Below are 15,288 nucleotides of genomic sequence, written 5' to 3'. Positions count from 1 at the left end.
GGCACAAAACATACAAGAAAATTGCAAAGGAGAGTAAATAAAGATAGAAGAAAAACTTTTCAACTTACAGTCTCTCAGTATCAATGGGAATCCTCCGTGGTATTTGAGACAAGCCCCTGTGGGAGCAATCCACCGTCTCTCCGGTGCACGTACACAGACGGGGGCAGCGCGTTGAACCAATATCGAGTGTTGCAAGTGGTGAAGCCCAAGAAATTTGCGTATCACTCTGATAGCCAGCAGGTTCAGCGGCAGTCCATGCAACGAGAAGGCTCACCAGGAAGATTCGTGTGGCCATTCTCGGCGCCACACTCCGCACTGGAGCCCCCAACATTTCACATAAAACTACTCTTTTACACCAAGCTGAAAACCACTTTAGCACACACGCACGGTTGGGAATTTTGTAAAATGGACTTCTCTTTTTTTTTGCCTTTTTTAAAAGGTCGATTGGCGCGCTTTTTTTGGGGGTGGATCAAGAGGGGTTGAGCGGGTGCAGAAGACGAAAAAAAAGGGAAAATCCCTATCAGTACTCTAGAGAGGCAGCTCAAGTGGTTTGGGGGTGTCAAGAGGACGGTGTGTGTTGATGGTACTTGCGGCAGACACAACACTTTGTTCACTTCGATGAGGAGACGCGCGGGTTGTTTATAAAATCCCCCAGAGCATCCTCCACAAGCACAACAATTCACGAGGTGTTCACTTTTCGACGTTCCTCCGTCTGCAAAAAAAAGAAGAATAAAAAAAAATGCATTAAAATAAATACAAGAATGGCTTTCAATAAAATTGCCATTACAAAGTGTTAAGACGCCCGCACTCACACAGCTCTTGTTCAGCAATTTGTACCATAGCAAGGAGAGGAAGTTTAAGAGAGAAAAAAAGAGGGCAAAAGGAAGAATATATTTAGCAGTTTGTTTCTTCGTATGGAGAACAAGAAAACCACCCCCACACCCCCTCATACTGATAAGAAACTCTCATGAAAGATGCGAAGGGTTTTTTTTTCTCCTCTCATTCTACCCCCGCGGGGCATTTCGTATCATTTCTTCTTCGCCCCATCAGGAATTTTTTTTCTCACTGTTTAGGCGTATATACACGCAGAAAAAAAGCAATATTCCCTTTCTATATTGCCCTGAGGCTAGCAAAATTCTTCCATTAAAGTTTTCCATCCACCCACCCCCAACGCAAGGCTTTTGCGTTAAAAAAGAGAAAATGGCTTTCGCGGTTTTTCCATTTTTTTTCTGTCTTCTTTTTCACATGCCTTTTGTGTGTGCGAAATACACCCTCTCTCCATTCTCAAGCCCCAAAAGTACCCACCCACCCACCTTCAAATTCGACACTTTGCTGATGTGATATCATTTCAGACCATTTATTAATATTTCTGCCATCTACATACACGTCATGTGAGCCTGAGAGGCGCCACACACCCTAGAAACTGTTTTTTGGCATAATTTTGATAGAAAAAAAATCTTTAAGTGTTCTTTTAGATAAATAAAATCGTAAAAGATATTTAAATAAAAATAATATAAAAAATAAATATTTCCTAATCTAATTTTTCTAATTTGTGAAAGATTTCTTAAGCAACAAGAAAAAATATTATTTTTTAAAGTTTATAATGTAAATTATTTAATTTCTTTAATTTATATATTAATTTTTGTTAATTAATTTTTCTAATTATTAAAAAAAAATCGTGGAAGACTTTTTCGAAATTTTGCCAAATAAATTTAAAGGAATTATTTAAATACTTTGTACATAAAGTCCTTTGAAAATTATTTTTCATTTTTTTCAACTCTTTTTCATAAATTAAATATCTTTTTAAACAAAATTTTAAATGAAAAGACATTATTAAGGAAAGGATGAAAAGGACTTGATACACAATGGGCTCTGCGACCAAGAAATCTTTGAAATTTCAAGAATTTATACTGATATCTTAACAAGTTCAAGGACTTCTATGGTTACGTAATAGGAACCATTGTGCATAAAGTCATTGTAAAATTACTTTTTATTCCTTCTAAATATTTTTCCTTATTATTATTTTTTATTTAAATAATGAATTATTTGAATAATGAAAAATTCCTTTATAATTTAATACAATTTCAAAGACAAAGATTTTACTTTTCTGTCCTATTCAACCCAGTTTTCCCATTAAGTATTAAATTTTATATGAACTTCATGAAAAATTCAACATTAAAATAGGCTCAAGTTAAATTTTTAAGTACTTTTGCCGCCTTGGCTGACATCTCTTTTTTCTTGAGAAGACTTCCTTTTGTTGGGGAATGAAACACATTTTCCTTTCGCACTCTTCCCTGTAAAGTAGCACCGAAGAAGTTGACAGACAAATAATACGGGTGATGATATGGACAGGATAATGGAATAATGTTCACATTTCAGGGATGAAAAAAATGTATATAAATATAAGAAAACAGGAAGAATGTGTGGGGATGTTGGGAAAAAAATTGTGAATAATGGAGACAACATCAGCAGAGAATCGTTTTGAAAAAAAAATGAAAACATCAAAAAAGCGAGACATCATTCTTTATGCTCTTTATGCTATGTGGGATAAAATGGAAGGAAAAAAATAGTAAAAAAATGAAATTTTTACGTGTGATTGTGTTAATAAATGCGTGGAAAAGGGCATTTTTATACAGGATTTTACGTAATGAACAGCTATTGTAATTGACTCAAAATATCACTTATTCTGATCGGGCTTAAACGTAATGTAAAGCACGTTTTGAATTTTTTTTATAACGAATATTTGTTTCTCTGTTTCATACGAACGCGAAAGGGTTAAATTTCGGAGATTTTTTTTACATATTTTACAATCACTGAGCCTTTTCAACAATAGTCCAAAGTTTAAGTACGGAAAACTCTCCAATTCAAATGGCAGTCTTAACCCTTTCAGGATCAGCAAATTAATCGACTTGTTTTCTAAGTAACTTTTACTTTTTTGAGTTCCTTTGAGCTAAAATAGGAGAAAATATCTAAATATACGGTCTAATAGTCGTTGAAAGGTTAACTATAGTTTTCATGCTATAACTTGAAAACCGCTGGCCCGATTTTGATCAATTTGGATTCAAATGAATGCTCTTGAAAAACCCTCAAATAATGTAGAACAAAACAATTACCAGAAATGACCACAAGAGTCGCTACAATCAAATAAAAACTTTAAAATACGAAAAATTAAAAATAAATAAATAAACTACTGACCCCCTCTAATTCAAACTGAATAATGAAATTACAACGCATAAGTGTTGGTAAATGTTGTGAAATCCCAACACCGATAACACAGAAGGGTGTTAGCTGTGTATATCAAAATTTAATCCTAATGGATTTTATAAAGTGTCGATGTGATGTGCCCCCCAAAGATGGGAATTTGGATCTTATTAAAGTAAAAAAAAATCATGAAAGATGAAACCCAACGAGGAATGACATGGAGATTGAACACATCGAATTGATTAAGAGGGAGAATCTTCTTCAATCTTTTTTTTCAGTGCCTCCGGGAGCTGTGAGAAGGAAGAAATGGATAAAATGATGCGTTGAAGAGGATCCCAAAAAAAAAGAGAATTAAATTCAATTGAGACGATTACGATGCAGAGGAATCAAATGGCCACGAGATGAAAATCTCTCACAAATTTTAAGCCAACAGCAGCATCATCATACACAAAATAATACACAGATGATTGCCAGACAAAGAGAGCACCACATAGTTGCCAGACAATCCATCAGTAGCTGATGCCCGCATCGTTCGTGGATTTTTCGGTGAGATTGAAATTAGTAAGTTGTGCAACATCCGGCACACACACTGTATGTGATGTTGTTTAAATTTCCAACTTTCCCAGTTGTTGTTTGGCACTTCTTTGCACCGGGAGAGTGTGAATAGAAGTAAAAAAAAATTGAGAGAAGATGTGAAACATTCCCAACCACAAAATTTAGCCTCTGGGAGTCATCCAGGATTGCGAGGGATCACCGTGACAGGCGCAAGATTGAACCCTCGTCACAGAGAGCAAAACCTTCCTCATAAGCACCATCATATAGCTCATACACGAGATAGTCTATATGTTATAGAGTTATGAAATGGTGGGTGGATCTGTCAGGATCAGCAATAAGATTCTCCTTGTTAAAATATATTGACAACTTATGGCATATTTCTGTCAACTTTTCATTCCTAAACCATCGATATGTATACCATGGCGATGGCACACACACAGAATTTTCACATTCAAAACCTACATTGGAATATCCTCCCAATAATATTGCAAAAGTTACTCACATCGCTCCACAATATAGAGAAACTTTCAACTTGTGTAATTGATACAACAGACAGATTCAATATTATTCAAAAACGAGCTTCTGTTGGCGAACTATCTGCATGCAGCACACACAAAGGTGAAAAGACATACATAATGTGGAGAAAATAGAGATAGAGCCAGAGATTATTTCACATCAATTCACATTTTCGGAGATTTTGAATTTTTGAATTTGCATCAATATAAGTCAAAATGAAAATTGAATAGAAAGGAAAAGTTTTTGGAAAATGTACAGAAAACCGTTGAAAATCCTAAAGCTTTTTTTTCTTAAAGTTGCGATTTAATTAAAATAATAAATCGAATAAGTTTAAATGAGTTTGAAGCATTCACTTAGGTAAGACTGGGTAAGCTTTCTTGAGAATAAATAAGAATAAAGAATCTGAAATTATCATCATCATTATGAGCTTGATTCACGACGCGCAACAACTAGGGCTATATGCGCTATATATATGGCTATATATATACGAGGTAAATTGTCGCTTCGCTCCAATTTACCTCGCCCCGCTTCGCGGGGGTTTTTTGCGCTTCGCGCAAATTTTAGAGAGAAAAAAATTGTGATGGTTTATAAGTAGATTGGAACCGCTCATCAGTCCCAAAAAAAATTTGCAAAGAAAAGAAATCATTTTCATATAAAATTTCAGGCGCCAAATCCAAAAATTCACAAAAAATGCATGACTTTTATATGAGGGCTACCTGAAGGGGGGCTTTGGGGGGAAAATGAATACGGCCACTCGAAACCGCCAAATTTCATCGTGATCGGTCAAACGGTGTAGATTTGTATAGCCGAACACGAATGATTACCAACAAACAGACCTTTCTTTATTATATAGAAGATGGAGAGCACTCATCAATCCCAAAGAAAAAAAATTTGCAAAGTGAAGAAATCATTTTCATACAACATTTCAGGCGCCAAATTCAAAAATTCGCAAAAAATGCATGACTTTTATATGAGGGCTACCTGAAGGGGGGCTTTGGGGGGAAAATGAATACGGCCACTCGAAACCGCCTGTTATAAGGAGCCTCTGTACCAAATTTCATCGCAATCGGTCAAACGGTGTAGATTTGTATAGCCGAACACGACGGAAGATTACCAACAAACAGACCTTTCTTTATTATATAGATATATACCTATTAGAAGAATCATTTTTAAAATTCAAGAGAATAAGAAAGCTTAGATTCGAAATTAAATAAAGAAACAAAAGGATCAAGTTAAATTCGAGGAATTAGAAGAATAAATTGAAGCCAGAAGTATAATTTAAATATCAAGAAGAAAATTAGGCAAATCTCAAGAAACACGAGAATCAGACGATTCTGTTTGATCAGAATAAAAGAATCAAAATAATTAAAAAAAAATATTTATGACATGAGAGAAATACATAAAAAATATAAAAATATATAAATATACATATATAAGTACAATGATGGTCCAGCAGAGTAAAGGGAATGTACTGGTAAGTTTCACTTACGGGCTGTGATTCTTCCTTCAGATGACAGTCCAAGTGTGGTGAAAATTGAGGTGGATAAATTTTTAGGAATGACTTTCTCACGCAACGAATCACAGCCAACGCGTATGAGTAAGCCCTTCCCCAGAATTTACACGCGTTGGCTGTGATTCGATGCGTGAGAAAGCCATTCCTAAAAATTTATCCACCTCAATTTTCACCACACTTGGACTGTCATCTGAAGGAAGAATCACAGCCCGTAAGTGAAACTTACCAGTACATTCCCTTTACTCTGCTGGACCATCATTGTACTTATATATGTATATTTATATATTTTTATATATTTTATGTATAAAAAAGGCGCCCCGCTTCGCGGGGCGCCAATTAGTTTGTTTAAAATATATGTGAATAGGTGAAAGTAATTGTTGATGTAACAAAATGGCAGAAGGCGGCCATTTTGAATTTTGAAATTAGTAAAATCTGATAGGTCATGCCCACTATACCTGATGAAACTTCAATCGAAAAGTCTTTATCAAGTACCGTTAAGCCGATATAAGGCAATATTACAACAATCGGTACATATGGAAACCTGTTTTGGTCTATATCTCTGAAACCACGACATAAATTTTTTTTATTTTTTTTTGGTTAAAAGGTGTGCCTATCACCTATAACATACTAAAATTTAATCGAAATCTATCGTCCAGTTTTTGAGATATTAATCGAAAACTGGTCGAAAACTCATCGAAAATTTTGTTTTTGATTGTAGGCCCTCTAGCGGTAACTTTTGAAAGTTCCTATGTATAGATAATTGTAGACCTCATTGAGATCTTTCATTCAAAACCGGTTTGGTCCAAATCGGTCAAGCGGTTTAGGAGTTATAGCCCACTTACGATAGAACTCTATATTTGCTAAACCGCTTGTCCGATTTTTGGAAATGAAGTATCGTTGAAAAGGTCTTAAGGGCCCTACAACATATTAAAATTTCAGACCTCTAGCTATAATAGAGGCTGAGATATAGCAAAAACAAAATTGAAAAAAATTCAAAATTGCGGATGCAGGGGTGGGGGGCTGAATTTGATATCATAGTTGGACGACTTCCAGTCGATAATTGAACTTTGCCGTTGACCGCAAGTCTCTATCTATTACCGTTCTCTTGTAATTGAGCTCCAAACTACGGCCGGACGGCCGGAAAAGTTTTTCGGCGCATACGTTTTTTGGAATGTGGGAACCCTAATTCGTGCTCATACCAAGTTTGAGCCCGATCCGACGACCTTGAGTTTTAGAGTGGACACAGAAGCTGTGCTATTCTTTTCTTCGAAAGAATCACAGCTAAAAGGAAGAATTAGAATCATTAAAAGAATCACAAGAATTAGAAATGATAGAGGATTCAATGAGAATATTAGTTGGTATACCACAATCGTGGCATACCAAGTATTGTAATCATCGGAAAAACCGACCACCTCAGATCGGGCTCAAACTTCGTATAAGCACGTTTTAGACATCCCACATTACGAAAATGGTGGTGGAAAATTTTTGATCCGGCCGGCCTGCCGTCCGGTGGCCCAAACTTTGGCTTATAGCTCAAGAACAGTAACAGATAGAGACTTCCGGTTTGAAGTTTTCTATAGAAATGTGGGTGTAAAATTTCATTTTTTCGCATTTTTAAAATCCAAGATGGCCGCCGTCCGCCATTTTGAACTATCGTCAACCACTTCCCTTATAGTTAGAGGTCTGAAATTTTAGTATGTTTTAGTGCTCAGTGAGACGTTTTCATCGATAACTCATACTTGAAAATCGGTCAAGCCGTTTAGCAAATATGGCGGTTTAAAGCAAAAAGTGTTTTTTCAATATAACTAGAGAACGGCTTGACCGATTTTGACCATCTTGGTATCAAATGAAAGGTATTGAAAAGCCCTACAACTATCTAGAACATTTCAAGTTCCAGAAATGTCCGCAAGAGGCGCTAAAATCGAAAACAAAAATTGCCTAACTTAAAGGGGCAATATCTCCGAACATCTGTTATCGTTTTCCTTTAAATTTTGATATGTTGTAGCCTGACTCAATATCTATCACCAGTCCGAAAATGAAGAAAATCTATGTCGCCGTTTAGAAGATATAGCCATTTGAAAATTTCTGGAATTTGAAAAGTTCTAAGAGCTATATCTCCTGCACTGCTTGACCGATTTTGCTCATCTTAGTATCAAATTAAAGGGTTTACAAAACTCTACAACTTTTTAGAACATCAGAAACCTCTAGAATCATTCCCTGAGGACAAAAAGTGCAAAAAACTGTTTTGATCAAACAAATAACCGCCATTTTGTGTTCTGGAGGTGACCTTGAAATGTATCGAAATATATGTCAGATTATAGCTTATTTCAATAGCTTTCCATAACTAGTCAAGAAATTTCTGTAGGTCTAATAGAACTAAAGATATAATCATTTTAATCTGTCAAATTGCTAAATTTTACAAAAAATAGACTTTGCCTACTAATACTACTCACAAATTAAATTACAACGCATAGACTGACCCATCCGCGTTGTGGTATACCAACTCTAATAACTGGACGCGTTATGATTGACTTTCTATAAGAATAAAAATCAAAAGAATCTGTAGAATCAATAGAAACAGAAAAATCAGGAGAATCATTAGAAACCTAAGAAACAGAAGAATCAGAAAAATTATCAGAAACAAAGGAATCAGAAAAATTATTAAAAACAGAAGAATCAGAAAAATTATCAGAAACAGAAGAATCAAAGAAATTATCAGAAACAGAAGAATTAGGAGAATTATACGAAACAGAAGAATCAGAAAAATTATCAGAAATAGAAGAATCATTAGAAACTCAAGAAACAGAAGAATTATACGAAACAGAAGAATCAGAAAAATTATCAGAAACAGAAGAATCATTAGAAACCTTAGAAACAGAGGAATTATACGAAACAGAAGAATCAGAAAAATTATCAGAAACAGAAGAATCAGAAAAATTATCAGAAACAGAAGAATCAGAAAAATTATCAGAAAAAGAAGAATTAGGAGAATCATCAGAAACCCAAGAAAGAGAAAAATCAAGAGGGATATTAGAAACATAAGAAATTTAAAAACTAATAAGAAAAAAAATTAAAGAATTCAGCAATTAAAGAGGATCCGAAATAATAAAAAAATCACAAAAATTTTGCAAGTAAATCATCTCTCAAAATTATCCAGCTAAATAGCTCCATATATAAGATAAACCTGCCGCACTGTACGTGTACAGTATGCCATAAGTGAGCCTACGTCAGGCACAACATTTTGTGTTCTCATCTTTAAAATCTCACTTTGCAAAATATCTCTTTATTTACCTCCCTGTTTTGGTGGCTTTTTAATAGAGTTATCCTGCGAAAGAAGTTTGAGACATAAGATGTATGACAAGATACCGCCTCTTTCTGTCAACACCGCATACCAAAAATTTATTCCATCCACTCCTTTCTCACCACCGCGCGCACACTTTATTGCTCCTAATGACGGAAAATTACTATCTGCAGGCTAAATGGCAGCGACGCGGGATTTCTTCTTCTTTTGCTCGTTTTTTTTGCATCTAATTTGATATACTTCACCCATCAATCACACAATGCACGCAATTCCCCAATAAAGTCATTCATAAATTGCATTTCGCGCATCTTCACGCGGCACCTTCTTGTGAGGAATTTGCTTTGCAATCCAATGTGCTAATTTACTTCCTCGCACATGCTGATGAGGAGGGATATGGTATGGAAATTTATGTATGGATTTTCTGTGAAGAGAACGCCGGGGAGGGTGATGGGGGCAATATGTTGGCATTTTGTGGTGTGCGCGATTGTATCATTTAGTGTGCGAAATTAATAAAATATGTCGCGTTTGGGGTTAATTTATGCTGAAGGGGAAAAAATTAACTACTTTTTAGCACGGAATTGCTGTAATAATTCATTCAGTGAAAGATTCTTTTTTTAAACGTGTTTTTTTTTGGGGTAAATCACCCACCCTGTAAATCAATAGGAAATTCTAAATTTAATACACAGAGTGTGTGAGAGAGGAAGCGCGGGAAAGAAGAAAGATTTCTCAGGCAGAAGGACGAACTTTCAATTGATTTCTCTTCAACGGAAAATCCGTGTGCTCTTTCTCGTGGAAAATTTAATTTTCTCGCCCTCCCTTAAAAAACAACAGGTATGTGAATGCGATGGAAGAAATTTTCTCTCACTTCCTTTTTCCACGACTGCGGGAGAGTGAGGAAGTGTGGGGAGGAAGGAGGAAATAACATATTGAGAGTGGAAGCACCTTCTGCAAACAATATTTTTTTCACCAAATAATAACTCTCCTCCTGCACATTGGTGGGCTATTAGGTAAACAGGGCGAGGTCCTTTTCCAATGCATAATCAAGGATTCCGCACACGTTTCCACACACAAGAAGCAATACACAAAACATCATGAACGGTGTGGTAGACAAAAGTATAAAAATAAGTAGAGATACAGGGAGAAGTAAGGAGAGGAGAGTCCTTCCGTTTGTTGCGAAAAAGGTGACGCAGAAGAAGCTGAAACATCTCCTTAAGACACTGTTGTACATAACATATATGTATATACGAAGGAGTCGCAGGAAAGATTTATGCCGGCAGCATCCTAAATTTGTCCGCTCAACTGAACTCAACCCCAAAAATCCTCTCACTCTCTCTCCTCTTTGCTATACCTACAATAGTCTTCCTATCTTGTGCGAATAGATACATCTTCGTTTCCTCTGAACATAGTAAAGTCTCCTCACACATGATTTCAGGGAATAATCCGGAGGAGTTAGAAATCCCAAGTGGATGTGGGAATGGATTAAATCGAATCATTTCACGAATCAATGGGAAATTCATCCCAAAAATACAATTTTCAACAACAAAATTCCAACTTGGAAATCACACGAAATTGGGTCTTTCGTCACAAGGAACCAAAGGAAGAAGTTTCTTGTAAAAAAAAATCTCATTTTCTTTTATTCGCATCTTCGCATTGTTTTTTTCTTCTTTAATTTAATTTTTCTGCGGTTCAGTAAACTCTTAGAGAACTTAAAACATATTTTATGAGGAGTATGGGAATAATTTTTTCCTTCTCAATCTTAAACATCAAGTGCTTAGTGCTTACGTGTGATAGCTCCTTTAGGCTTACTTTCTTTATTTTAAAGGGAAAATCGTTATTTTTTTTTAAATAATTTGTTAAACCCCAATCTTCTTTCAAAATTACCTACATTAAAACTATAAGAATAATTCTCTGACTATAATAGCGACGTTTCAATTAATTTAAAACCTTCAAAAATGTTAAAAATTGATCTTGTGTAAAGTAAAATCAAAGGAATATTATTAAAGAAGAATGTTATGCAGCATAAACCAATAAATGTCGGGGACGTAGCTAGAAATTTATTAAAAGAGGTGTTAAAAAAATTAATTTGTCAACAATTGTTTGCAAAATTTTAACGAGTTCCTGAAGCTCAAACCAAACCTTATCTAAAAAAAAGCGATTTCGTTGTTTTTCTCACTGATAAATGTCATAAAAAATCCTTTGGCTTCGACTATTTAAATATATTTTGTTTTATCTTTCCCCTTGAAATCTATAAAAATTCCTTCGACATTCCTGAATAAATTCCTTCCATGTGTCGTCCCTGAAAACGTCCCCAAAGCTTTTCTTACTTCGTCACATAAGATTTTTTTTGCAGACAAAAGGGATGAAAATTTGACTTATGGAGGACTTCTTTTTGCTTCCTTAAATCCCTTCCAGATGGAGATTTTCTAAACAAACTATATTTTTCAAAGCAGAAAAAACTGCAAAATAAATTTGAAAAATAACATCTTTTGGCCACAAGTTTGTCACACATAAGAAATTAAACTAAATTCTCGTGTTAAATTGATCAGAAAAAGAAAAAAAATGTGAGAGAGAAGTTTGTGGAATTCCTCGTGCTTGAGGAGTTTATTAAATACTTGGCAACTGCATGTATAGCCCCACAATTGAGTCTTGTTAGTTTCTCAGTGATAATTAAAACAAATGTTTGAGATTTATTTATTTACTCGCTCGAGCATCTTTCCAGCATCACCGAAAAATCTTCTATGTTCGCCCTTAAACTGTTAATCTTACATGCAATATGTATGTACATAAAATGGGAGGAGGTGGACACAAAGTAGAGGAGGAAGTGTATTGTGAATAAACAGTTTTTTTTCCTTCTTCTTCTTTAGGAAAGAAGAAAAAAAAGATGATGATCTAGAGGAGAGATTTTGTGTGTAGAATCTTTAGGGGATATGGGAAAGGGGACGGATAATTTGGTTGAATTAAGCAGATGGCTCAAATTTGTTGGGTAAACATTTTTTTCTTAACTTCTATATTGATTTTTTTTAATTCTTTAATGCACCAAAAGCTGATACAATTAATTTTAGAGAACTTCTTTTTTTTTAAATAAAAATGAATTTAGGATAATTTTACCTGGAATATCGCGATAAAATGAACAAACCCTTTAAAGGCGCTTAAGGATTTATTTAGTGTTTTACTTTAAGGGAGGAAGGCGGTTGTTTTTAGAGGTGGGTTATATCACAAGGTATCAAGTACATAATGTAGTGGGATGCTATATCGGAAATAAAGGCGTTGTAAATAACTAGAAGAGGGCTTGTAATGAGCAGATGAGAGAAACAAACTACTCGCCATTGTGTCGGACAAAGGCTACCCCCGTGCCTTAAAGGGCCGGCATCGCCACACAATAAACCCACAAGATGTAGCGCATGGGGTGTAAATCATGGGGACGTCATCTTGAGGTGAAAAGGACACAATACCCCCGGAGAACAAGCGAGAAAATCGTAAAACGGTATAAAAAAGTAAATTGAGGTTTTTTTCCCTTCTGGGATTCGTCCTGTGCCTCGGATTGAATCGTTTTGGTGGAAGAAAAGCCCAATAATCGAATACCTGCCCATCATATTCACAACGAAAAAAAAACTATTATAAAATTCTTTTCTTAGCGCACGAAAGATTTATATTATTTATATCCTTCGGAGAAGGAAGCATGCACCAATATTAAATTGGTGGAATGTAGGTACCTAATAAAACAGCGGGTAGAAATAAGGAGTTTACTAATTTTTGGTCGTTTCATTCCATTGTTTCGATGATACAAACTGAACTAACAAAATCTTCGTGAAAAACCTTCAAAAATACCAACAGAAAAACCCCATTTTCCACAAAAATTTGCTGGGAAAATTTTCTTTAAGAACAAAATTACATAAACCACGCCCCTATTTTACATCAGTTTTATATTCATAATTATCATTTACTAGTCAACCCGAGCCCCCAATCACGTGTGAGCAAACTCCATTTTAAGTTATAAAAATGGGGTGTATATTAGTATAGTGGGGATGAATAATACGGTACCCCGAAAAATTTTTAAAATAAAAAAATCCCGATATCTGACCCTTCAGCAGGTAGAAAATGGGAAAAAATCATTTTTTCAGTGGGGGTGCTATAAAAGGAGGTTGGGGCGGAATCCCATATAGCGCTTGCAACTCGAATTGACCCCCTCTACCCCCATACCGAATTTCCCCAAGATCGGCCCAGCGGTTTAGGAGGAGTTCATGTGCCACAGACAGACTTTTCAGCTTTATATATTAAGAAGATTTCTTGAAAATGAAAAATTGAATGGCTTAACATAAAATTAATGGAAGCATTGAAACATACAATTCCAATATTTAATAGAAATATGAAATTACATTAAGGTTTGGTTATGCGCATTTTTGAGATTTTTTTTTCAAATAGTTCCGAAAGAAGCTTAAAAAATGGAATATCTTAAATTCTGTTTAACTCTGCAAAATTGAGTTTATCCCGCGTAAATTTAAAAATTTTGTAGCGATACAAACAATAATGAATAGACTCCTTTTCTCAAATAACGTGGGTTAAAAAGAAAAAATTAACATTCCCAACAAGATATCTTATGTATATTTTCTTTGTTAAAATTGATCAAATTATTATTTTTTATCAATTTTTTTTTTGCCTCATCAAAAAGTTTGAAAACCGTAAAAGTTGTGATTTATTTTTCCTTTTTAATTTTTGTTTGTCGAAATCAGCACGATGTCAGTCATACTCTAACACAAAAAATAATGTAATTGTTATTGTCGTTTATATGCGAATTAGCATAAAATAAGACATTCAAGTCATCAGTAATCATATTAGAATCTGTCTAAATTGCTTTAACATTTCTCGTCTAAATTAGTATGATATCAGTAATTCAGAAATTCATCAAAAATTCAGCCGAATTTTAAAGAAACAATGTAGTTAGTCTTAAGTGACAAATTCATAATTAAAAACCAAGAATAATTCTTAGAAAATCCACATAAAATAATTTTTTAACAAAACTGCTTAACCGATACATTAATTCAAAATGTTTTGTAAAAATGTTGTAAAGTTTTGGCAAAATTTTGCTAACAAATTAATTTGTAATTAGAAAAAAATACTCCGGAATAAATTTCAAATATTTATATTTTATTTAAACTATTTTGTTTAAACTCTTCAAGATTTCAAATACAATTTTAAACGACAAAAATGGGGAGAAAATCCGGCAAGATTTTAATAAAAATTAAAATTTCTTTCAACCACCTTAACTCAAATTGGATTAAAACGATTTAAACACGCCTGAAAGTTAATCTGTCGCCTTCCCGTAGTCCCTTCAACCTTTTCTCTCATAATTTATAATCCATCACAAATTGTACATATAGAACATGAAGGTTTATTATATACATATATTTAATGCTGTAGAGCACTAACTTTTTTATATCCTTTTGCTCCTTTTTGGTCACGGAAAAAAATGCTCAGCACCGAAAACACATTCACACTTTTGTCTCAAATCAATAGCATAGAAAATCCATGTTGGGTGCTTAAAGTTTCGTCAACCTTCACAGAACTTTTTTTTTTCCTTTTTTAACCTCCCACGCACTTTAATCTTTCTTTCAATTGGGTAAATCTTTGCACTTTTCACTGCACTTTTCTCTTTGATTTCAGAGACGAAGAAAAAGAGCCGCGAGAGCTCTTCAATTTTTTATGAGATTTATGTGGTCACATAAAACTACAAAAAACTCCGGAACTGAGGTAACGGCCGCAGAGACATCCTCACAGCGAAAAGGTCGTTTCTCAACTGATTTGAAACTTCACTCACAACCACTCAAATGGTCACGATGTTTGAGCACAAAAGACTCGCTCTTTGGCGCGATGTGAAATGCTCTCTCGTTGCACGCGAAGAGAGCCGTAGCGGTTGGGAATCGGTTGAGAATTTCCCCTCCAAAAAATGAGCGCGCATACATTCTATGCTCTCGCATTGACTATGCTCGTTTTTATGGTCAAAAATCTCACAGGTTTTGGCGGTAAATCTCCCAAAATTACCGTGTTTTTTGCACCTCCCTTGCAAAATGCAATACTTCTCCTCCCTTTCTCTGCATTTTACTATCATAAAATGCACACAAACCACCCCCATTGCATGAAGAAAAAGAATAAATTTATGTGGAATCGATCTTGTGCTGAATTAGATGTGAATTTTGAACTCAGA

At 34.8% G+C, this 15,288-nt stretch overlaps 2 protein-coding genes and 1 long non-coding RNA gene across 4 annotated transcripts in view; 1 reads left to right on the top strand and 2 right to left on the bottom strand.

Annotated features, from left to right (window-relative positions):
* Positions 1–14,860, bottom strand: part of LOC129795282 (protein slit) — a 91,262-nt gene extending 76,402 nt beyond the window's left edge. For both annotated transcript variants that reach the window (XM_055836370.1, XM_055836371.1), the window contains exons 1-2: positions 14,514–14,860; positions 69–712 (exon numbers count right to left, since the gene is read on the bottom strand). In XM_055836370.1, coding sequence (XP_055692345.1) covers positions 69–331 — 263 coding nt within the window. In that variant the 5' untranslated portion in view covers positions 332–712; positions 14,514–14,860. The remainder of the gene's footprint in view (positions 1–68; positions 713–14,513) is intronic.
* Positions 1–15,288, bottom strand: part of LOC129795284 (toll-like receptor Tollo) — a 650,843-nt gene that overhangs the window by 67,173 nt on the left and 568,382 nt on the right. The gene's annotated exons all lie outside the window — the stretch shown is intronic.
* LOC129795327 (uncharacterized) lies at positions 3,300–4,133 on the top strand. The gene is made up of 2 exons (XR_008751118.1): positions 3,300–3,762; positions 3,828–4,133. It is a non-coding gene; the product is annotated as an uncharacterized LOC129795327 (long non-coding RNA).

The sequence above is a fragment of the Lutzomyia longipalpis genome, chromosome 4 (assembly GCF_024334085.1).
Source record: "Lutzomyia longipalpis isolate SR_M1_2022 chromosome 4, ASM2433408v1".
Taxonomy (NCBI): Eukaryota; Metazoa; Arthropoda; class Insecta; order Diptera; family Psychodidae; genus Lutzomyia; species Lutzomyia longipalpis.
Note: the sequence above shows the minus strand (reverse complement) of the source record. Positions and strands in the feature narration are given on the sequence as shown.